General features: G+C 43.5%; 2 protein-coding genes across 2 annotated transcripts in view; one reads left to right on the top strand and one right to left on the bottom strand.

The window, feature by feature from the left end:
- The window catches only part of dock1 (dedicator of cytokinesis 1), a 357,310-nt gene that overhangs the window by 160,585 nt on the left and 172,725 nt on the right, over positions 1-24,000 (bottom strand). The gene's annotated exons all lie outside the window — the stretch shown is intronic.
- Positions 1-24,000, top strand: part of LOC140544470 (inhibitory synaptic factor 2A) — a 56,572-nt gene that overhangs the window by 17,591 nt on the left and 14,981 nt on the right. The window contains exons 2-3 of the mRNA XM_072668000.1: positions 5,857-7,057; positions 17,700-17,771. Of these exons, the coding sequence (XP_072524101.1) occupies positions 5,862-7,057; positions 17,700-17,771 (1,268 nt within the window). The 5' untranslated portion in view covers positions 5,857-5,861. The remainder of the gene's footprint in view (positions 1-5,856; positions 7,058-17,699; positions 17,772-24,000) is intronic.

Raw genomic sequence — 24,000 nt, 5'->3', positions numbered from 1 at the left:
AACTGCTAATGAATACTAAGGGATCAAATACTTATTTCACTCCATGAAATACAAATCAATTAATATATATTCCTTAGATTTATTTTCTGGATTTTCTTTTTAATATTCTGTCTCTCCATGTAAGAATACATCTACCATTAAAAGTATAGAATGATCATGTCTTTATTAGTGGGCCAACGAAGAAAATCAGCAAGGGATCAAATACTTCTTGGACTCACTGTGTATATATATATATATATATATATATATATATATATATATATATATACACATCAGTTCTTCTTAGACATTTAAAGGGTTCTTTAACAACGTAAGGGCTCTCCACATATTGATTGGTTGGTGTGGCACAACAGATAACAGCACTACCTGCCAGTAAGCTACCACACCATGTGGAAAACTGGGGTTCGATTCCCAGTCTGGGTGGCTATGATGTGCTACACCAATAAGTCCTTGGGCACTAAGTCCTAACACTGCATTGACCCTCCTCTGTAATACGAGTTACCTTGTAAGTCGCTCTGGATAAGTAAAGAAGGTTCCAAAAAGAACCATGTTTGACCTGTGGAAAATCCTTAAATTGGTTAAGAACTTTAATTCTTATTAATGCATATTTATTTCATCCATTAATCCTCTAAAAGGTTCTTTCATATCTTCTACAAGCAAATTGGTTGTTCAATAGCATCCTTCAAAGATGGTTCTCTTCAAAGGACCTTTCTTTTTAAGAGTGTACCAGAACCCACCTTTCTCTTAAATCATGAGAACTATTAAAGCACACATCCTTCAAACACTTCTTAAAGTTAACAAGGTCCTGCCATCAGTTCTTTGTGGGACACCATAGAAATGGGACACCATTATGTGGTTCCATAAAGATGCCATGTGTTTGTAACAGGGGTGTGTGAGCTGAAGAACCTTTTAAAGGCCTAAAAAAAAAATTGAGGCAATGGTAGTTGACCAGTGTCCAGACTTTGGACATTCAGACATGTCTATTACAAACATGGAACATCTTCATGGAATCAGAGGATCTTCTAGGGCACTGTTCAAAGATTCTTTTGAAGCATTTGTATATTTAAGAGTTTACAAATATATAAATGAATAAATTAATGATTAAATTCATAAATAATCCAGATTTACTACATTTCTACATTTAATTTTGCTTCAGTTTCACAAATACAGAAGCCAAAATACAAGTCAGTCAGTGTTAAAACCGGCTCTTCAATTTTCTACTTTCCATGTTTGTTTAAAATAATAAAAAGAATAAATACATTTTTAAATGTATTCTTTTTTCCAACGACTATTCCCTGAATTGCTATCCTGTACAGCAGCCTGGAAAGCTGCACTAATCACAGGAAAGAACAGGATCGGCTGAATGAAATAAATAAAAGAAGCGAAGGCAAGAGCTAAAGCCGGATTAGCGCAGCCTCCGCAGTGTCCAGAAGTGTCACACTGTACTTTCATTTTTCAACCACAGCATTTTAGGACAACCTGCTCTGAAGTAATATGAGATCAGAGAGGGGAAAAAAATAGATAAGCAGGCAAAGAGGGATTTCCTGTTCCACAGCAGATGTGAGAAGTGATGTCACTCAGTATTCAGAGGACTCCCTACAGCCCAGCCTGCAGCAAAGGCCAGCCGAGTCCGGCGAGTGTGCAGCACTGACCCTGGTATGGGTGTAATACCCACACAATACTGGGAACAAACAAACTGTGCGTCCAAATCTTTGTGGACACCCCTTCCAATGGACGTATTCAGCTTTCAGCAACTTTTAGGTTGCACCCATTGCTAATGCAGATGTGCAAATGCACACTCAGAAGTATGTGAGTGCTTCTGGGAAGTATCCAGTCATGGGGATCAATGGGGATACAGCAAAAGTGGATGGCTGTGTGTACAACCGCCATACTGTAGGGTGTACTGTTACACCCTAGTCATTATCCATAGAACTAGTAGAACTTGCAAAAGGGCTAAAGGATGAGTTCACCTAAACACACATCCGATTCGTGTTCTGTGTTTTGGACAATTCCTAAAAGTCACAGTTTCTAAATCAATACAAGCAGTTCCCCATGTTGTTCCTTTTTCTCAACCTGTGATCAAGGTATTTACACTGTGATTTGGCTCACTCTCTGCCTCGTGGTTTGTGGTAGTTTTGGGGCAGACCATCTGTTCCACTTTTTCATTGGTTTTCATCCTCGCTGGCAATCTTGGCTTTAGCTCCAGTAGCTGATTAACAATTTGCAAGGCTGTGGTCTTTTTGGACATGAAACTGCACCCCTTGTTTTCCTATTCACTATATAATGTGGCATGGAACAGGGGTAGTCTTTGAGGGCAGGGTTTTGTGGTTTAACTAAAACAGAGTCTATTTAACTAGGTGCTGTATCTCCAGCATTGCCATCACCAGCACAGTGGGCATGATAAGCAGCAGGCAAATAAACCTGTTAAACTGATGCACAAAGGCAGGTACTGCTACTCCAGGACTGCTGGAATCCTGCTGTGTCATTACGAAGAGCATTACTTTTGTCAACCCCAGATGACCACCATCATCAATAGACGTTACGTGCTGGAAAGTAGGTTGCGATGTCAATGTCAAGACAATGTCCAATGCCAGCATCAATTTGACAAAATACTAATGCTGACAATCTTGCGGTGGCAAATTTCAGTATTGTTTTTAAGTTGTGAGGTGACCAATCCCAACGTCTGGTCAACATTATGATCTTAACGTTGACTCAACGTGACATTCTGACTTCATTAGACTGATATTTGTAACCAAAATCCAGCGTCTACCAAACACTGGAGCTTGACTGGAATCTAATGTTGGTTTTTGCGGACGTCAGACTTTTATTTCCAACCGAAGTCGTCAACATCTGTCTAATGTTAAGGCCACGTCGAGTTTAAGACAACATGGGTTTTGACGTTAACTAAAATGCAACGTCTGTCCAGTCTTAAGAGCCCAACTTTATCCCCTCAACATCAAAACTGACGTCTGATATGATGAAGGTTAAAAACAATGTTTTAATTAGTTTTAACAAATTAATTAAGGGTTTGATATAAGACCATGCTGTCCATGGTGATCAGACTGGTTTATATCAGGAGCTGGGAATGTGCTGTACGCTACCTCCTGCTGAAATGGTCCACAATGATCTTGAGCTTCAAACAATGCAACGATTTATCTACATAAGACAACATGGTTAATTAAATCAAAGATGATGAAGCACTAGAGAGAGTCAGAAAGGGGCACTGAATAGGGGTACTAGAGACAGGCAGAGCGTGGGTACAGGGAAATGAGGTGGAGGGAAGGGTGAAGCGCAGAAATGAGTGAAAGAGACACTAGAGGAAGAAGGATGAAGTGATGATTATAAACGTGGGAGCGGCACAGTTACAGCTTTCCACTGCCCCTCTGGTGTCTGTGTGCAGAGTAGGGCCACTCGGGAGTCCACTCCACAGGCTCTGTGCCACCACTGAGATCTATATAGAGGCACCCTGAAGTCCAGTGAAGAGGGAGAGCAAGAGAGAGAGGGGGAGGCTATAAAAAGAGGCGAGAGTAATAAAACCAAGAGCTTCTCAAACATTAATCATCGGGGGATTCCATCAACTCTAGAAGTAGACGACCGTCGTACATCAAATGCTTTTGTTTTTTTTATTTTTTGCTTAGAGGAATGAGATGAGTGGTCTTTTAGATTTGGAGAGGAAGGGGTGACTGGGAGAGACCTGGAGGGACAGAAAGAGAGAGAGAGCGAGAGAGATCATAGAGAAGTGTGTGGGTGAGGACTGTGATGATGTACGAGTCTCAGACGAATGGTTTGTGGGTCAGTTCACTTCACTTATTTGGCAGCAGTGGATATCCGAATTAGGAAAAGGAAAGAGGGGGAGAAAAATATTGAAAGCGTGTGCAGTGTATGCAAGCTGACTCAATTGGCCATGTACTTCCAGTCCATGTGGACTGTCTGGGTGGGAGGAAGGCAGCAGGGGGATGCGGTTCCCCACTGTCAGGTAGATAAATGGAAACGCTCCAACACTTTGCCTAAAGCTGGGATCTGAGATGAGGGAACACTACTCTAAATAGAATCAGTGGTTTGGACAAGGTGGGGCAGGGGCCATTCCAGGGCCTGCGGGTTTCTACAGGGCAGACAGGCAGTTTACACTGACTTGGGTCTTAAACAGGGCTGCACAAATCCAGACCACGAGGGGTGGTCTCCAGCAAAGCTTGGCCAACTTAACTACTTGGCAATTAAACGACTGGTTCAATCAAGTCTCTCAGAGCAGGGAAATCACCAAACTGTCCCTCCAGGACTAGAGTTGTGCTCCCTAGACTTGTGAACCTGAACTTCCTTACCCTGATTAGGCCTAATGCCACACAGGGGCGACATAAATTAAACCAACACCTCCATATGGCATTAGATCCCATTCAATCTTATTAAACTCAAATCTACTCCATTGCACTATGCTCCAAAATAATGAGTGGCTCGTTCTTAAAAATATTTGAACCCCCCCAATTGAACCCCCCCCCCCCATCATGCTGGGTATTACCAACTAGGGCTTTTTGCATCATAGGAAAAGGCAGTGACGTGTAGTATTACCCTGAGGACAGCAGTGCAGCTCTTTCTGATTTCTTTAGAGGTGAAAAACACTCCAAAAGATCCAAGGTTCGAGATTGTGAATCAAAAAGACTGGAGTTATCTGAGTCATACTTACTGCTACAAGTGATGGAGCAAGGTCACTCATCACTTATAGCGTGGAACAGTGCGAGATAATGTTAAGAATATTCTAAAGGATGATCAATACTATCTATAAAAGACCCTTTGTTTCCTGGCTCGATAAAAAGGGTGCATTTAAGCCACAAGTCCTTGCTTGTTAACGTGTGTGTGTGTGTGTGTGTGTGTGTGTGTCCATCCATCACACTGCTCCCCCTGTCTCTGCTGTGGGCTACAGGCTGTTAATGATATCAGTAGATGAGACTGATCTGATAAAACCTGAGGCCTGAATACACTGAGGCCCTGTCACTACTCGTTTACCACATCCCTCCCTCTCTCTCTCTCGCTCTCTCTCTCTCAAACTTTATTGAATGAGTGACTGAAGGGTAATGGACATAATCCAATAGGTGTGTAGAGTATTTAAAAGGTCCATCTGGTTGGTCCTCAAGAATGCAGCTATATAAAACCTCTTCTTTAAGCGGAGGTCTAAACCAAAAGGGAAACTGGAGTCTATTAGCGTGTTAGCGTAGAGAACAATCAGTGTGCTTGTGTCCTCCTCAACGGTCCTCAACTGGCCCAAAAGAAAGATTAGAGAGCTTGCCTTAAACGACACTGCACCTTTGGTATATTCGTGGACAGGCTGGGAGCACTTCAGAGCATTACCATGCAAACTTAATTTCTCACGTTTATTTAAAAGCATGCCCATTCCCATAAAGAGGACATTTGACTTCGGGCCGAGCACGACCGTCCGAGGAGAGACCGTCAGGGAAAAGCTGCTGAATCATCAAGCGAGCAACCCTCCCCATCTCTGAAAACTCCTTATAATGTATGACGAGTAGCAAGGCCTCAGGTAGTGGCAGCAGGACTCCCATCATCATTCTCCCAGCGCAAGTGAGTGCATCAGGAGAGGAGCAAGATTAAGAGATGCAATTAACGGTCAATGACAAACAAGTCACAGGCTAAGACAACACTTCTGAGATTGACGTCATTAATATTACTGTAAGTGAGAGGAGCAATTGAGGAGGGTGATGGCGAAGCTCATGGTGACAGGGCGGGGACGATTTTGCGAGCTGCTGTTGGCAGGTGGTCGATGCAGCTGTAAAACGTCACGGCCAAGCTGTGAGCGAATGGCGGATGACGCATAATTAATTGCCGTTCTCGTGTCATTTCTGTTGGCAGGAACCATGGTGAGCAAGGAGGTTGGTAAATGCATGCTCACCAACTCTGAGTCGGACTCCGAGGCGGCGCCTTCCATGGCCCTGGAGGTGAAGGGACCGTCCGATGGGAGCCGGCAAGTGCGCAAGCGCAACAAAGCCCTGCAGGTACGCTTCAAGGACATCTGTGAGGCCCAGAGCGAGCAGGCCGCTGCGGCGCGAGGAGCCAAGTCCGTCTCTTATAAGGTGGCTTACCGCAAGTATATGACCGTCCCGGCCCGGAGGTCCATCCCCAACGTGACCAAAAGCACCGGAGTGCAGACCTCTCCGGACCTGAGGAAGCGTTACCAGACTTTTCCGCTGGAGAGGAAGAAAGGCCACACCGTGAAGCATGCAGCTACGGTGGAGAGCTATAAAGACCAGGATAATGGATTTGTTATTGACGTTAAGAGGGCAAAAGCAGGAGAGACTGGCAAGGAGGGGGCACCGTCTCACACCGTGAGGAAGACTAAAGCGTTAATGCACACCAACGAGTGCATAGCCACCATTGAGCACCACACGAGCAGGGCGGAGTGCACTGAAAGGACAATGTTGCCTTGTCCAGTGGAGTCTGGGGTGGACCAATCGGACTACCAGATCTGTGCGGTGAGGAGTAAACACCGCAAAAGCTTCCAAAGGGACTCGGAGTCGCTTGACCGCTCAGGGAAGCGGCAGCTGTTGAACTCAGAGGATGGAGGTAGCAGGGTGTTGCCAGACTCCAGCTCCAAGGTGACCGGGCCCATCGCCTGGAACTCCCTCACACAGGTGGAGTGCCTGGAGAGCCCATCTGCACGCAGCAAGCGTAAGAAGGCTCTGCAGCTGAACGGCCTGCAGTCCCAGACGCTGCCCAGGACCGGCTGCACCACGCAGGCGCAGTGCCACGCCGGAATGATCTCTGCCCGGCCGCTACGGGCAATGGAGGAGGCAGACGTTGTGGGCTCCACCACCGCAGCACCCATTGCTGTGCCTGCACCCGTATGCGATGGCGGGACGGGGACAGGGGCATCGTCAGGGACCGTACAAGTGGACAGTGAGGCCTGCAAGCAGATTGTGCCTGTCAATCAGGACAGGGATGTAAAAGCACAGCTGCAGGCCATGGAGAGTATGATCAGCTCCAGCCAGGAAACCATCAAAGTGCTGCTTGGAGTCATTCAGGAGCTGGAGAAAGGAGAGGCGCTCAGAGAAGGGTAAGACATGAAAGTGAACAGCAGGTCTGAATACTCCTAGTACTGCTACCTTAGGACACTTCTGGAAACCAGGATTTTGGATTTGCAGATGAGGATTATGCTCCCCGCATGCATAAGCAATAAACTGGCTAGATTTAATCAGGTCTAACAAACGCAGAACTTAATTTCTTAACATCTCAGCATGATGCAGCCTTCTAAAAACAACCCACCCACCCAGGTTTAGTAAACAGCTCAACAGTATCATGTACTGCAAAAACAACAAACCGTATGAGCGTAGCAAACCGACACATCATTAACTTCCATCTTTCAAGCTTTTTTTAAACCAGTTACTGTAAATCAGCCAAAAAGACACTCTTAAGTCTCCATCACTCAAGAATTTTAAGCTACACCACGTTCTCCGTATTCCACACGAGTGACACTGCATCTGCAAGATGGGGAATCAAATTCTTATAACCTCTCTATATCACAAAGCATGGATGAGCACGCCAAGACCATCATCTCACTCAACTGGGCCCTCACAGATCACTGACCCATACTATGAAATGATGCCACCAGGGGAACCTTCCTCACTTACACAGAAGGTGACATTAAAGAGGGAGTCTGCTTTTAAAAGAACCTCAAAACCACAGAGGAAAAGCTAACTTTAATATTAGTTTAGGAAGGCAAGCAGCCTCAGTGCTTGGAAATCCGCCGAGGACCGTTTGGATTTTTCTTCTTTTCTATTATTATGTGTAAGATGATATTCCAGCACTATTCTGTTACAACTCTTTTAGAAAGCAGGGGCCGGATTCATAAAAGCATCTTAAAAGAATTTTTAATCTTCTTAGAGGTGCACTTTCTTTCTTAACTTCAAGTCAGGATATTAATCTTCAAAAATCTTCATTCTCTTTTCACTTTCACAGCTAAGAACAGAAAAGAAGTTCTATATTTATCCACATACATACATACACTTGTCTTAAACTATCTGAGTTCAGAAGTTCAGCTTGTTAAATAATCAATTTAAATAGCTGAATTACTAAAATCAATGTCTAATTCAAAAGAACTGAATGTGAAGATTGGTCCTGCAGTACTGTTCGATTCTACATAAGAAAAATAAGGGCTTTCCACTGTCACAACAGTTTCTGAGGAGCACTTCCATCCTTCCTCCATCATTACGTTTTTATTTTTAGAAGCTTGGTTAGATTCAGATTTTCTAAATTTCACACAGATGTAACTAAAAACTTTTATTAATCATTTAAAAAACGTGGTAAATACAATCCTAAATATTTAAGAGAATATTTTAGAACTTTTTGGATAACTGCATCTAAACATTATTTATTTCTTTACTTTATTTTAAAAAGTTTATTTTATGATTCCCAAGTTTTACTTTGAACTTTGGTGGGTACTGGGAAAGTCAGTCTAAAAGAAAAGAGACTAAAAGATGTTCAGGGAAAGCAAAAATGTTTATTTTTCTTCTTCAGGAATTGATATTACAATGTAGTCTTAATTAAATATAAAGAATATGTTTATTGAGAGAATAATAATAATTATTCTACAAAAGGTGGCGCTTAACCACTTGTTTGACAAGTACTTGTAACCAAATGATCCCAAAAATGTCCGGCAGGAATAAATAAAGCAGAAGTTTGTCTCCAAGTGAGGTTAAAATCATTGAAAACGCCGTCAGAGAGGAGTTGTAACTAAACTTCCGCTGAAGAAAAGACGTGATTGCAATTCGACTTAGCAAATCAGGCTTTAAAAACACATTTAAGAGGAGCATGAGGCATATTAATCAACTTCTCGCTTTGCAACCCAGGAGGTGTTCATCTGCGTAATGAAATAAATAAATAAATGACTCTGTCTGACTCCTCAATCTTCATGAGCTGAAATCATGCTTATTTGCATGTATAATGGTCTAATCTCCTCGTTGCTACAATCAGAAGACTGAGCAAGTTGCGGGTGAAATGCCTGATTCCCCCCTCGGTGACAGAAGTCATAAATCATACTTTACTTATGCTTTAAAATGCGCCACGGCATATTTAACATGCAGCTTGCTAACTGGCCATGACGCAGCGATTAAATGATCGCACACAAAAACTGCGGGACATTAAAGTCTCCGGAGAGAAATTAGCTCATTGTAGGGCCTGCTTGCACACACTTTCGAGAACAGAGGTGCTATTAAAAGATAGCATCTATCATTTAAGAGTGTGCGAGGTTATGGGAGTATAAAGTGAGGTGGCGAGGGACACGGAGAGACAGACAGACACAAGTGCATGCGCTTATTTTAATGCTGCGGGGATGAAAGGGGGCCCTTTTACATTGGCAGCCAGCCAGGACAGTGATTAAAAACCACACTAATTACCTTGCGGAACTACAGCACTAATTTATGTACCCGAAAGACAATTAGACTCCAAACAGAACTTGCAGACTAGTGACGAAGACAAAATCTGGGTTTGCTTCAAGTTTACAAGCCGTAATCCAAACCTCATGACTACAGAACGCTCATAAAATATGTAAGGAAATTTAAATATCATTCAAATGATTAATTAATACATTATTATAAGACTTTATGCATTTAATCAAAGGGTTTGAACACTACTACTACCCCCACTATCAATAGCAAGTAGTCCCAGCAACCCCTTGTTAAGCAGGTATCCCAATTATTCAACATTCAGTTGGTTGTGGACGGTCTGTACCTCATGCTTTATTCTATGTAATTCAAATTAAGGATCCTAATCATTTCAATATTTCCAAGCCATTTATAGTGGTTGGTGTGGCTCAACAGATAACACCACTACCTTCCAGTGAGCTGCCACACCATGTGAGAGACTGGGGTTCGATTTCCGGTCTGCGCTACACCAATAAGAGTCCTTGGGCAAGACTCCTAACACTAGGTTGGCCCATCTTTGTAATATTTACATTTACATTTATGGCATTTAGCTGACGCTCTTATCCAGAGCGACTTACAAGGTTACTTGTACTACAGAGGAGGGTCAATGTAGTGTTAGGAGTCTTGCCCAAGGACTCTTATTGGTGTAGCGCAGCATAGTCACCCAGACCGGGAATCAAACCCTGGTCTCCCACATGGTGATGTAACCCAGTGGCAGGTAGTGGTGTTATCTGTTGCGCCACACCAACCACCGAGTATGACTAACCTTGTAAGTCGCTCTGGATAAGAGTGTCAGCTAAATGCCATAAATGTCATTGTAAAATTATAGTCAGATCACATTCATATTTCAATAATTGTCAACATAAGAAAAAGCCAGGTATAACCTCTCTCAGGACGCACTGCGATCAGATTACGATCTGCTCACTCAAACCCCATTTGGAGGTGGTCAAAGCCACACCTTAAATATTCAACAGAAGTGTAAATGGGATGCGCTTTCCTTGTCCGGATACAGTCGGACAAACCGTGCAAATGCAGGAAAGTGATGACTGACCACAGCTGGCAGGATTACCGACCCAGTTTACACCTGGTGCCTAGTATCTGGATTGTGTCCTGATATGATTTCAGCCGTTTATACTCTGAAGTCCAATGCGTCTCTGGTTAGTCGGACTGAAATCCGAGCGCATTTGCACTGCACACTGCTCACCTTGCACTGAGTGAGATGATGTATGTGGCCTAAATGCGTCTCAGAGCTCCTCCTGAAGCTGGTTTAATTGAATCTGGTTTAATTGAGTCTTGGGTGCGTTCGTTTACACATGCATTATTATGTGGCTTGATCTTACCCAGATATAATCCTGATACTCAAGTCGCATGAAGTGACCAAGTGTAAACTGGGTCACAAAGTGCAATTCTGTGCAGCAGAACCAGTCTTTCACATGTCGATGTTGTGGAACCCCCCACCACCATTCATTTACCATCCAGGAGCTATCTTGCCTTGGTGAGAAACTGTCAGCTACAGCAAGTGTGTTATGTTCTTTTTGAGACGTTCACGTAAAATCATATCTCGCGAGGTCACACTGAGGATGAAATTTAGCAAAAAAGCATGAAAGAAATCTCTGTATAAAGTACGCTGAATTTAAAACTGTGGAGGAACCTTTTCAGGTGCTCTGAAGAACCTTTAAGAAAGCTTTTAGAAGGTTCCTCAAAGCAGCTTAAGGTTCGGTTTCTCCACAGTTTTAAATGGAAGAACCTCCATCAAGCATCTTATACCTTTAACAGTGGATCCAAAAACATGATGAGCTAACAGTGATAAACAAACTGATAAATGATCAATGAAAATCAATCAAAACAAATAAAAAAAGTGTCCTAGCACATTTGTGAAGCCTCCAGTACGAGAGCGGTAAAGCTGATTTCCTCACCACATGCCACAGGAGCTCTTCATGCCCAAGACTTATGTGCAGCAAACATTTAAAGAATCTTTTGATATACCGCATATTCTGAGGGCACTGGATGTTTTCAATTTTCTCAGTCTCAGCCTGAGCGAATTAGATTTTCTTGCAAGCAGTGCAGAAAAGCTAATACCAGTGTGGACATGGAGCATTAGTTTCATTCCACACTCACAGAAATGTCACTCGCTCAACAAACAAGGGACGGCCACAGGCTATAGGTGGAACATGTGCGTAATTACGGCTGTTACATTACTGATGTTGTGTTGTACAGCGATCCATTTGCCATGCTTAGCACTGCATGAAAATACACACGCAACAGTTCACACACAGTTCACTCGCCAGGATTCTGGTTTTTGGAGCTACGGTACATAAACCGTGAGGCCCATTACGCAGTACATTATAATACAAGGCACACCACTTTTCTACAGGTGCTACAGAAATGACTGGTGGCAGGCTCAGGTTTAAGTGCATATATCATAGCTGTTATGCAAAAAACTTCAACTTTCAATGCAAACTAAAGATTTAAAACATGTCATTTTGGAGCATTTCTATTGGTCCATTCAGCATGAAACTAACAATGTAAAGAACTGGCAAAATCAAAAACAGCAAGATTATAAAATATAAAAATAATTAATTTGTCTGAGAGGGGCGATATATGGCTATTTTTAACAACAGGCATATAGAGATCTAAAGAGATCTAGGTCCAACACTCCGGGCCCTTGTTCAAGGGCCCAACACAACCCTGCCATTAACAACCCAGTGCTCTAACCACTGAGCCACTACTGGCCCAAAATAATGCAACTGGTTGAAATATGAATGGGAGTTCTCATACCGCTCAACATTATCGCCCGTTTACTGTGTAAAGTCCCACCCTACAGCAAAAACAGACATTCAGTTTGCTGGTCACGCTGCAAGTGGAGGAGGGGTTGACGACACTGTGGTGCTAGCAGGAAAACGCCTGGCTCAATATGGAGATCTGTGCAAGTTATGTAGCCAGAACAAGCAATGTTTTGTGGGTTATTGAGCCGAATGCTACAAATTTCCAAGAGGTTTTGGTCCGATTTTTATGTAAAATATGGTAATTTGACCTCCAGTTTCCAGTATTTTGGTCTCACCCCATTCATAGATATAAGATCCTGGCCTTGTTTGACTGAAATAACTGCCCGGCTGTGTTGTAAAGCTGCCCACTGAGTGCCCCGACTTGCCTATAAGGACTTTGATAAGTGTGTCAGCTAAATGCCTTAATGTTTTGCCAAATGCCAGGAAGATCATGATGTCAACTGTGATAAACATGCAAATATTTTAGCTTCAACAGCTGATCAGTGAAAAGTTCACCTTTCACTACTAAAAAAACAGTCCTGCGACCAACTGAACTTTATTCACTGCAGCGTTACTGAACTTACTTGCTAATTAACTGAGGCAGGCTAATCGACTCAGGTGTGTTTGAGCTAAGATTACAGTAAAGCATGCAGAGCTTTTGTCCCACAGGACTAAAGAAGCTGGACCAGCTCTGCACTAGATGCAAATGGACAACACCACAGTCGTGGTTCAACAGGCCTGTACTGAGTAGATAGCTCACACGTGTCCCAAAGGGAGACTGAGCAAATCTGCCCATGCGTTTCGTACTAGAAGTGACTGGTACTGGTGCAGAACCAATACTCAGATGATGGAAGTATGGAACTTATGTATGCACATGTGGTAGTCTCTAGAAAATGTCCAATGACCAGGAACTGATCAGTGCAGCCCAGTGTTGACTCAACCCTGGTCCTGGAGGCACCCTGTCCTGCACATTTTAGTGCTTTCCTTGCTCCCAACACACTAGGATGAGCTAATTAGCTCATTAACAAGCCCTTTCGGAGCTGCAGGAGGTGTGTTAAAGCAGGAAAATCACTAAAATGTGCATGCAGGGTGCCTCCAGGACTAGGGTGGAGAAACACTGGTGTAGCGCACTTGCTTTGGTCACGCCTCAAATGTAAGCGTCAGAAAATAGCAGCATTTCTGAAAATCTCCCCATTCACACACACACAACAATGCAAAGAATGGCCCTAAAACATTCGCATAAGCATGACAGCCCAGGAGGGGGCGCTAAAACCTTGCACAGTTTGATGTGAGATTCATCAAAAAACTGCATAATGGCCAAAACAGACCTAAAAACAGCACATATTCTAATAAGACTTTTCTGTGTTCAAACAGCAGGTCTCCTAAACTCCATCTTGCATGGAAAAACTGAAAATCCGATCTCTACCAACGTTGCCGTGGCGACACCACTGTCTATGAACCTCCCACACACTCCTGATCCGGCAGAGAAGTGGAGTTTCTGCAGCCTTTTTCCAAATGTTAGCTCAGGACATTCTGCACTTAGGAGTAAACCCAGGCGTTAACCAGCAACAATCATGACGGCAGCATTTCTGCCTTCAAAAATCTCCATTTTCAGTGACCAAAAATGTTACGTTTATGCGGACAGGAGGTCTCTCCAACCTAAACGCAGAGTAAAAGCTACGTTTTTTTTTTTGTTTGTTTTTTTTTTTATGACATCCAGATACGATGCGGATGGAACCTTAATCTCTATAAGGGGAGCTTGGCTCCGAGTCAGACATGGACCCTGCTTCCCGGCCACCCCGCTGCGCTGGCCTGAGCTTGCAGTAGTGCCGCTATACATCACTGTCCCCATTAGTCGCTGGAAACTAGCTTCACCTAAACCCCATGCATCAGCAAACACCACATCACCTCCAGTCATTAGAGGCAAAATGGCCACCACTGTCCGTCTGTGTGAGGACTGTGCAGTTTGACCTTTGGAGCAGCAGTGGCAGGGTGCTGCAGGACTCGACAAAAGCAGTGTTGGGTAGTTAATGACAGAGTTGGCTTCGGCCTGACACTTAAGAATCGTCAGCTGAAATGGGCTGGGTGGTATTACTGCCACTTAGCAGGGTGGATTTAGGGAGAGTACGAGACAGGAGGGACCGGGAGGTAGGAGAACGAGGGAGATGAGCGACCAGTCATCTCACCAGGAGAATCGATCCCAGCTTTAGGCTGCTGCATGTGGAGGTCAAGACCTTTGAGAGATGGACAGATGCTCAGAGGTCAACAGCAGGCATGCATCAATATTTTTGCACCTGATGTATTGATGTCGATACTGGATCTACATCTGCCATCTGGATTAGCATTATTGAGCAATTTTTCATTTATTAGTTTTGGGCATAAATGCAATGCAATTAAGAAAACGTATTTTAACATAGAATCATCTAAACATCAGCCTGAAATGCACACCATAAGCACTATTACTGTGCATCCTCAGCAAAGACCCAACATCTCTTACTAACCTCTTAACCATAGCCATATCTGCACTGACAACCATAATCCGATGGTGGGCTATAGCAGTGGTTCCTAACCCTGGTCCAGCTGGACCTCCTGCCCTATGGTTTTATGCTCTAACACCACCTTCAACTCAGTAAGGGCCATAGCTACACTATTAACCATAATTCGATGGTGGGCTATAGCAGTGGTTCCCAACCCTGGTCTTCGTGGTCTCCTGCCCTATGGTTTCATGCTCCAACACCACCTTCAACTCAGTAAGGGCCACAGCTACATTATTAACCATAATCTGATGGTGGGCTATAGCAGTGGTTCCCAACCCTGGTCCAGCTGGACCTCCTGCCCTAGTGGTTTCATGCTCTAACACCTTCAACACAGGAAGGGCCATAGCTACACTATTAACCATAATTCGGTGGTGGGCTATAGCAGTGGTTCCCAACCCTGGTCCAGATGGACCTCCTGCCCTATGGTTTCATGCTCCAACACCACCTTCAATTCAGTAAAGGCCATAGCTACATTATCAACCATAATCTGATGGTGGGCTATAGCAGTGGTTCCCAACCCTGGTCCAGCTGGACCTCCTGCCCTATGGTTTCATGCTCCAACACCTCCTTCAACTCAGTAAAGGCTTGTTATTTCCCTGATTAACTAGATCCGGTGTGTTGAGAGCAGGGTAAACACTAAAATACGCAGGGAAGGTGGTCCTCTAGATCCATCTCATATTTTCAAGCTTTTTTTTATATATAGCTCTAAACACATTCTCAAAAGAGCAGTATTATTGGCACAGACTCTCACAACCAGCACATATGGGAACTATCAAAGGGAACAAAGGCCAGCAGACCAGAGAAGAAATGTTTATTCTTAATGGCCATTAGCGCGAGCTGGCCCTGCTAACATAATGTAGGAGTTTAAGTGAAGAGAGCATGCTCAGTAATCACACACTCCCACATGGGAGAGACTGCAGACAGTAGGTCTTGCGCATAAACATTTGGCAGAAGCCACAGAAATCAGAGCGGCACCAGAATGGCATACGGCTCTGAGTCATATTTTAAAGCAAAAATACACACTCATCAGAAGCATCATAATGCTGAGATCAGCTGAGTGTTAGCACGCTCGCTCACAGTCACTTCATCGCACCCCAATGACCTTCACTACAGCACCACAATACACAACACTTAAGTGGAAGCCAAGTGCTGACATGGTGCTTTGATGATAACGCCATGCTCATTTTACACATTTTAAGCACATTCACTCTCTCAGAATCGAGCTGTACGAGTATCAGTGAAGGGTTTAATCAATAAGTAGAATCAGTATACCCCAACTATACCTATATATAGATATCTCAAGCCTGTATGTTCTTATATTGATCTTACACTGATCATTTCATATTATTAGTATGGTATGTAGGTGCTGATGTGTTTGTAAAAATAAATAAATAATTAAATAAATAAATAAATAAATAAATGAATAAATAAAAATAGCATATGGGGCTCAGTCTATTTCGCTACCACCATGGCCTGGGGCTTGCCAGTTCAAAACCCGAGCCATTGCACTTTGCCATCAGTGGCCAGAGTCAGAGAGAGCACAATTAGCACCTCTCAGCTTGTCCACAAATGCATGTACACAGCTGTCCACAAGGGGGGTGAATTACACTCCTCAACTGTAGGTGGAGTCGGTTCTCACATAATGCTTGCCCATAACCTGTTCAGAAAAGCATATGCTCCAGCTTTCTCAGCACATTCAAAAAAGCACATCATAGGGTGATGATGATAGGATATTCAATAGGAATAATAGAGTCTGAAGGAAATTCCTTACTGTTTAATCATCAACTGAGGTGGAGTTACAGAAGCAGCAAAAATTGTAAACCTCTAGGGGGTTTACTAGCCAGGGATGGAACAGTGCAAGAGTTATTGATAGGCATATACAAGCTAAGAGAAAAATTAAAAACACTTAAATGTAATTAAACCAAAATAATTAATACAGTCCCACTGGCCAGCCGTTCATTCCACTCCTGGGGCACCACTTCTGGCCCAGATGTAGTCCATGAAGTACTGAAATGGAGGAGAATCTAAGCAGCAGCTATGAGCTGTATGTGAGTGATTTATTCAACAGAAGCTAAATTGCTAGGCTTTGCTGATGTGAAAAGAGTCTGTAGGAGGTTTAATTCATAGCCTAATATTCTACGGAGTGCGGCGAAATAGTCCCGAAATCGTTATCCGTTATTTACCACTTGCTTCACGCAAGCACAATACCCATAAAAAAAGTAGTAAAATAATTGAGAGCCACGTTACAAGTATCATCTCGTTTCCAGTGGCCTGCTCATACACCATATACACACACACGATATGTCCAAATGTCTGTGGACAATCCTTCTAATGAATGCATTCAGCTACTTTCAGCCAAGTTATTCCTCCCATTGCTGACACAGATGTGCAAATGCGCACCCACAGCTTGTCTACGACCTGTAGAGAAGCACTGCCAAAAGAATAGGACATTCTGAAGCAGATAAACATGAACTGAAGTATAATGTCAGGTGTGGGCTAGAATGGTATAAAGGTGGAAGAGATCTCTGAAATGATGAAGGGTGCTGCATCCAATACTTCTGGCATAAGGTGGGGAGGTTGGGATAAGGTGGGATTGGGTGGTCATCCAACATCTTCACAGCAATGCTTCTCCATAATCTAGTAGAAAGCTTCTTCCCTGGACAGAAACCTTTTTAGAACACTTGATTTCAGAAGAAACAATGAATGAGCAGCTGTCCCAATACTTTTGTCCGCACGCACTCACTCAAAAATGGCCGTTCTTTGCTTCACGGAACGAGCCCTAGTGTCGCTATTCTTAAGAGTGCAGATACACACAGTCGGTCCTGCAGTCCTGGCTCAAGAGCATGTGCTAACACGACCATCATGAGCTGCTAATGAGTGCTGCCACGGCGTGTGATGCATTCCTCGAGTCGGGTGGGAGTGGAGGGGCTAACCGGATGCATTAATGACCAGTCGTCTCTCTTTATCTCCCCCAGGCTCTCCTATCGAACCGGGCAGGACACGGCCAACTGCGACACGTGCCGGAACAGTGCGTGCATCATTTACAGGTTGGTTTCTCTATCTGCTAAAGAGAGCTGCTCTCTCTTTCAGTGCGAGTGTCTGAGAGGGGATGAAAGAGAGCCTGAAGAAACATCCTCAGACCGGAAATAGAACCAGACTGACCACGTTTTCGGTTGTCATCATTAAGGCCCACCTAGGCAGGCTGAGAACAACTCATTAGGTAAAGCTTATTGAGACTAAAAGCTTTCAGGATGCAGCTTGATGGATTTAATTGATTAATACATTTATTTAAGTGCCATTAAAACTTAGAACTGGATAACCTATAATTAGGCCATCATTTTATGTTATTATTGTTTTGTCCATCATTGGCCTGAAGCAGACGGTCACTCGCTACCTCAACAGCCAGGTTACTCAGAACAGGACAGAATTGAAGGAGCTCAATTCAGGTCAGCTCAGGTTAAGAACCTGGAGCCCGATTCAAGCTCTAGCAAGTGTGAGAGGGGACTGAGAGCAAGCAGTTCTGAGCAGTTCTGAGAATAATGAAGCAAAGCTAATGACATCTGCTGGCCGTGGCTCAGTTCTGGGCAATTTCAGGCGAAGTGTGCATTGAGGGGAACGTCGAGTCACGTCTGTCTGGAGGTAGAGATGATCTTATGAGTGTTTGGAGGAAGGGAGCAGGGCTGGAAGTGCTGGTGGTAGGAAAGTCCATGCAAAATTCTCACTAAAGATTTAGCAGGAATTTGAGATCACTCTACTCAAAGCATAGCCAGTGTATTCTCCCTAATTGCTGTGACTTGTTAGTACAGTCACTTAATGCTGTGTGAAAGTTGGGATGTATTATTCCCATGCTTCTGGCATCCGAAAACAAAATGTATAACTTGCTGTCTTCTTAATCAGCTAATTAAAGTACAAATAACTGTGTTGGTCTAGACAGAGCACACACTTACACACTGGAGAGAGCTGCAGTCACACACACACACACAGACACACACACACACACTTAGCAAGTTGCCATGTTTAGTGATCCCTAGTAGGATGTTTAAGTTAGTTTTGGATGCATAAATAGTAAGTATGTGGCTTTGGTTGGTGTGGAAAAAGCTCAAATACGGTTTTCCAAGCCAATTTACCACCCTGTTATTTGGTTTTACAATGAAGTGATTTTCTTGTCTTGTTAAAAAAAAAAACAAAAAAAAAAAACTAATAAATAAATAATAAGCACTGCTCTGATTGGCTGGTTAACAGCACCGGGGGCATCTCACAGAACCCCCCATATTATAGCATAGATTTACCAAAACGGATAATGTGAGAACCGGCTCCACCTACAGTTGAGGACTGTAATTCACCCCCCCACCCCAGCTGTGTGGACAGCTGTGCACATGCATTTGTGGACAAGCTGAGAGATGCAGAAATGTAAACAGCATTGTAAACACCTCCATTTTGGTTCAGCAAAAAATAAAAAACTGCTAACATGTAAAATGTACTAACTGAAAAATGTAGAATTACCATCAAATCCCACCTCCCAAGCAGCGCTTCCTCCACTTTGGCTCATAGCATAGAACACTAATGACTCCCAAAGCTTACCAGATAATGCTGCTAGTAAGCTAAATAGATTGTGGCCAGGTGTCTTCTGTCACTCGCTTTCCAGGTTTGATGGTTTGGCTTTGCCGGTGCGTTCCCTTTCAATGTGTGTTGAGCTCCAGTTTGGTTCAGTTGAGGGAGTCCAGTCTATTTTCGAGATGCTATAAGCTAGAGCTGGCTAGCAATAGCTTTAAGCCTAGCACCGTATTCCCATAACTATTCTAGAAGTGATGAGCTGCTCTCCAGTACCAACACCACGGTAGTCTGCCAAAGTCGCCAATGCTGTTTCTCACTGTTCCACAGCTTTGAATAGGGCTTTTTCTAGTGGGTGGAGTTTATGTAGATTTAGGGGTGTAAATATGGTGATTCTAGACTGCGATGTAACAGTTTTTGGATCTGGCCTGTTTTACAGCTCTGTTGCGGTTCTGCTGGACGTTCTTCTAAAGGAGAAACAGCAGTGTTTGAGGTTTACGATGCGTCACTTCTATGCCCCAAACTCTCATTATTTAACTATACCAAGATACAGTTTTCCATTCTAAGGAAACTTAAAATGATGCCATATGGAGGTCAATGGAAAAGAAAAGCCAATAATAATAATAATACACTAGTGTTCACTAGCTTCTGTTCATTGTAAGCAATCTCATCATACAGGGCCGAGCTATTCCTTTAAAAACGGAGAGTCAGTCTGTCTGATGACTGTGTGGGTATGTTTGTATGTTAGGTACTCCTATGATTGCCTATCCCTGTGTTCCCGGTAGAGAGAGGCTTCAGAGAAGAGCAGAGGAGTTGGTTTGCTTTCTCTCTCTTTCATCACTACTCGCTAAATAGAACATCAGCCATGCTGCATCTGATGCATATGAATCAGAAAGCAGACATCAAGCCTCAGGACACCACACATACACACCTGAATCGTGGACACGACACCACTTTCAATCTCAGTCACTGTACTGAGCATGCTACACTACTTATCTTATAGCTAGTGGATGGAGCGATACGCATGGTGCAGTGTGGACGTAGCAATCCGTACACAAGCTTTTACCAAAATAGATTCTTGATTGATCTGCAGTGAGATTGGGCATAACTACGCATTGCAGCCGTGTTTAGGGCAGTGCTGGGATTTAACTCCTTTAAAGACTGAATCTTCAAAAAGAAAAACTGGCAGAAAGTTCAACATTGTTGTTATTGATTGGAAAGTATTTGGAAGGTAACGCTTTACTTGATTGTAGATGCTTCGTAGATGCTCAACTAACACCGAAATGAATGCCTGTGAAACATAACTGGACTCCATGTTGAATGTATATGACTCCCTTTTGAAGATGTATCTCAATATATATTCAACTCATCTCTACATTGCTCACAACTGTATTCTGTAAATTTAGTCGAAACACTAGCTGAATAATAAGTTTAGTGCATGGAAGTATCAAAGACTGCTGCTACTCCAAAACAGAGCTGAAAACAGGCCAATTCCTAAACCCCAAAACTGTTACATCACAGTCTTGACTTGTTATATTTACACCCCTAAAGTTTACATTTACTGCATTTAGCAGATGCTCTTCTCCAGAGCGACTTACAAAAGTGCTTTGCTATTTACCCAAGAAAAACCTCAGCTAGTTTGAATAGACTAAAATACAAAGATACCTCAAATTTCTATTAAATATCAAAGATATCTCAAAGTCAATAAGGTGACCGCTCTACTATTCGCCCATTAGCCTCGCCCACTAGTCAAAGAGAAAAGCTCTGGTCAAAGCTGAAGAGGCAGCAAAAATTTGAGAGGAGGAGAAAATAGTAGTGTTGATACTGGAGGGCAGCTAATCACCTCCCAACTCCAGAACAGCCTCGGGACCATAACTCAAGCTCTGAGGATAAAACAAAAGTCGGGGAGCAACTGAGGACCCTCGCTAGGTTAAAAAAGCAACGCTAGCTACTGCAAGTTTATGCCATCTCTTCAAGTTTGATTCAAGGATGACGTTCAGAGCAGCCAGAGCAAGCACGCAACTGGTCGTGGACGCAAAAATCTGGTATCGAAGTTTACTAAAGTCAAATTCTACACACAAAATGAACTGAATTTCGCTGGCGGTATATGCGCTGAATGGTGGTTACTGTGCAGCATTAAGCAGTAAATCGGAAGCCGGGAGTGTAATTCGAGTGTAGAGATACCGCTAAAAACATGCAGTACACATGCATTTCTGGACAAGCTGAGAGACACAGAACCAGCAGAGTAACCAGTAGAACAGAGGCTACAGCCGATAGCCTGCACTCCATGGTCTGACCTGCGGAGGTGAGTTCTAATGCGTAGACCGATTTCTCTGCTCAACTGCCTACCAGAAGACCCGGGAGGTATTATTTTACAAGGCAGAGTTTCTCCAGATATTCCAGACGTTTCCTCACTTCAAGCTAACGTCATCATCAAGTTTTACCAAGAAATCCTGCTTTGCGAAGCATCCTCCTGGAATTGAGAGCCATGATTTACCTTTTCATCGTCTCCAAGCTAAGCCAACTCCTCAAGGCTGGGAGGGTGAAATAGAAACCCGCTGTAATGGCACGTAGGAAATCAAGTGTGAAAACATCAAGGACACTGTTTATAAATAGAGAAATAACTCCACAGGTTTTTAGCGAGAGACGGACATATTTTCACACGTTTCCAGCACGTCTATTTGTGCCCTTTTTTCTCGCAACATCATGCCGCATTACAAAAATAAACACACTTCAGCATGCGTCATCTGCTCCGGCACCGAATAATCCCACCCAAACAAGCACTTCACACAAACACACACGAGAATACACAAAGCGATGGTGTGCACGAACACACAAACACACACACACAGCCACCTCTAAAAACACTCACACGGTCTCATACACACAAAGGTGTATGCCGTGTTGTGTTTGTGGGTGTGGTGTGAGAGGAATACCAAGTGCAGCTGTCTGATTGCTTTCATCTAAACCTCGCTCTGCGCGATCAGCGGTGAATAAAACATTAGCGCTTCAATCAGGAATTGCTGAAACATTGCTACAGTCGCCTCAGGACTGTAAAGGCAACGTGCCAGAAGTATCCAGACACCTAACCATGACATATTTGTGCAAAGCAAGCCTTTACTGAGCTTTTAAGAAGTTGATTGGTGTATAAACAGAAAGCATGTGCTCGGATATTCTTTTACAAGCCTATTTACCACCCTGTTATTTTGCATTCGAACGATGTACTGACTTTCCTACTATGATAGGCTTAGGAAAAAACACTGCTATTACTGGCTGCTATTACCAGCAACGGCTTATAGAACATGTATTATAGCATAGTTTTAATACTACGTCCTAGCAGACACTGCTGCCCCCTTAGCAAGCTGAAGAGATTGCAGCTGGTTAGCTTTTAGCCTTGCCCTGACCTTTTAACCTTGCTTCCCCAGGTTTGGCCTTCGAGTCTAACCGTAAAAAATAAAAAATAAGCTGGTGCTCTCTCTTCAGATCTGTGTTTAGCTCCAGTTTGGCTCAGCTGAGCTAGTCCAGCTTGTTTTCTACAAAGAGGATGATGGATTTGCAGTTGCGAACCTCTAGCGAGGATTCCCAGTTGCGCCCTTCAACTTTGCTTAATGGCGCGAGATTGAGCTCCTCTTCTGCGAACTCTGGGACAGGAAAAGTTGTGGTCACTAGGTCTGCTCTGGAGGAGTATGGATGGGGTTGATGAGCTGCTCTCTAGTATCAACACCACCATCCTCTCCCAAAGCTGCTGTTGCATTTCACCATTTCACACTGAAACGCTCTGACCGTGGCGTTTTACTGCTTCAACAGCTTCGACTGGGGCTTTCAGTAGTGGATAGGTTTAGGCAAATTTCAAGGGTATAAATATAACAGGTCGGGACTATGATTTAGAAACCGGCCCGTTTTCCAGCCCTGTTTTAGTTCTGCTGGATGTTCTTTTAAAAGAAGGAACCACAGTGTTTGAGGCTCACGCTTTGATACGTCCATATACCGAACGGTCATTACAGTTTTCCGTTTTTTAGCCAGTCACAGTCATTTGTGGCTGCCTTTTTAGGCCAGTATTTGAGGATGCAGCAGCTGAAAGATGGTTGATGGTAGGGAGACAGCGAGGGTCACCGAGTTTATGATCTTATCAGCCACAGATTATCCAGCAAACTCTGCTCTGACCTTCACACTCAATCAGAGCAGTTTGAAGGGGCTTGAAAAGGAACGGCCGGCAATTTCATTTTTACAGCATATTTAAAAGCTCTGGACACGAAGCAACCAGAGAGCGACAGTCACCACCAGGACTTGCTCTCTGTTCCCTCATAACTGGAGTGGTTATTCAAAAGCCCGTTATTGTGGTGCTTAGCACTCGACTGCCAATTGCGGCAATTTCTTACTGAAGCTTTAATCAACTAGTAATAAACGTTAATTCTGAGATGAGCTAACAGAGCATAAATGACATCAACTCTGAGGAAAGCAAACAAAGCAAAGTAGGCACCCAGATTAACTCTACATGATTATCAATTTGAGGAAGATTACTGTTTACAATGGAGAAGATCGCACCTTATTGAATTACAAACACGCTGCAGTCGAAGGCAGTGGCCTGGCTGTATGATCTTATCTAGACTGAAAGAAAGTCAGCCTGGGCTGCAGGAATAGTGTGTGTGTGTGTGTGTGTGTGTGTGTGTGTGTTTTATACATATTTATGCATTTTTATGTATAAACTTGAGAGAGTGAGTGTAT

The sequence above is a fragment of the Salminus brasiliensis genome, chromosome 22, assembly GCF_030463535.1.
Source record: "Salminus brasiliensis chromosome 22, fSalBra1.hap2, whole genome shotgun sequence".
Taxonomy (NCBI): Eukaryota; Metazoa; Chordata; class Actinopteri; order Characiformes; family Bryconidae; genus Salminus; species Salminus brasiliensis.
Note: the sequence above shows the minus strand (reverse complement) of the source record. Positions and strands in the feature narration are given on the sequence as shown.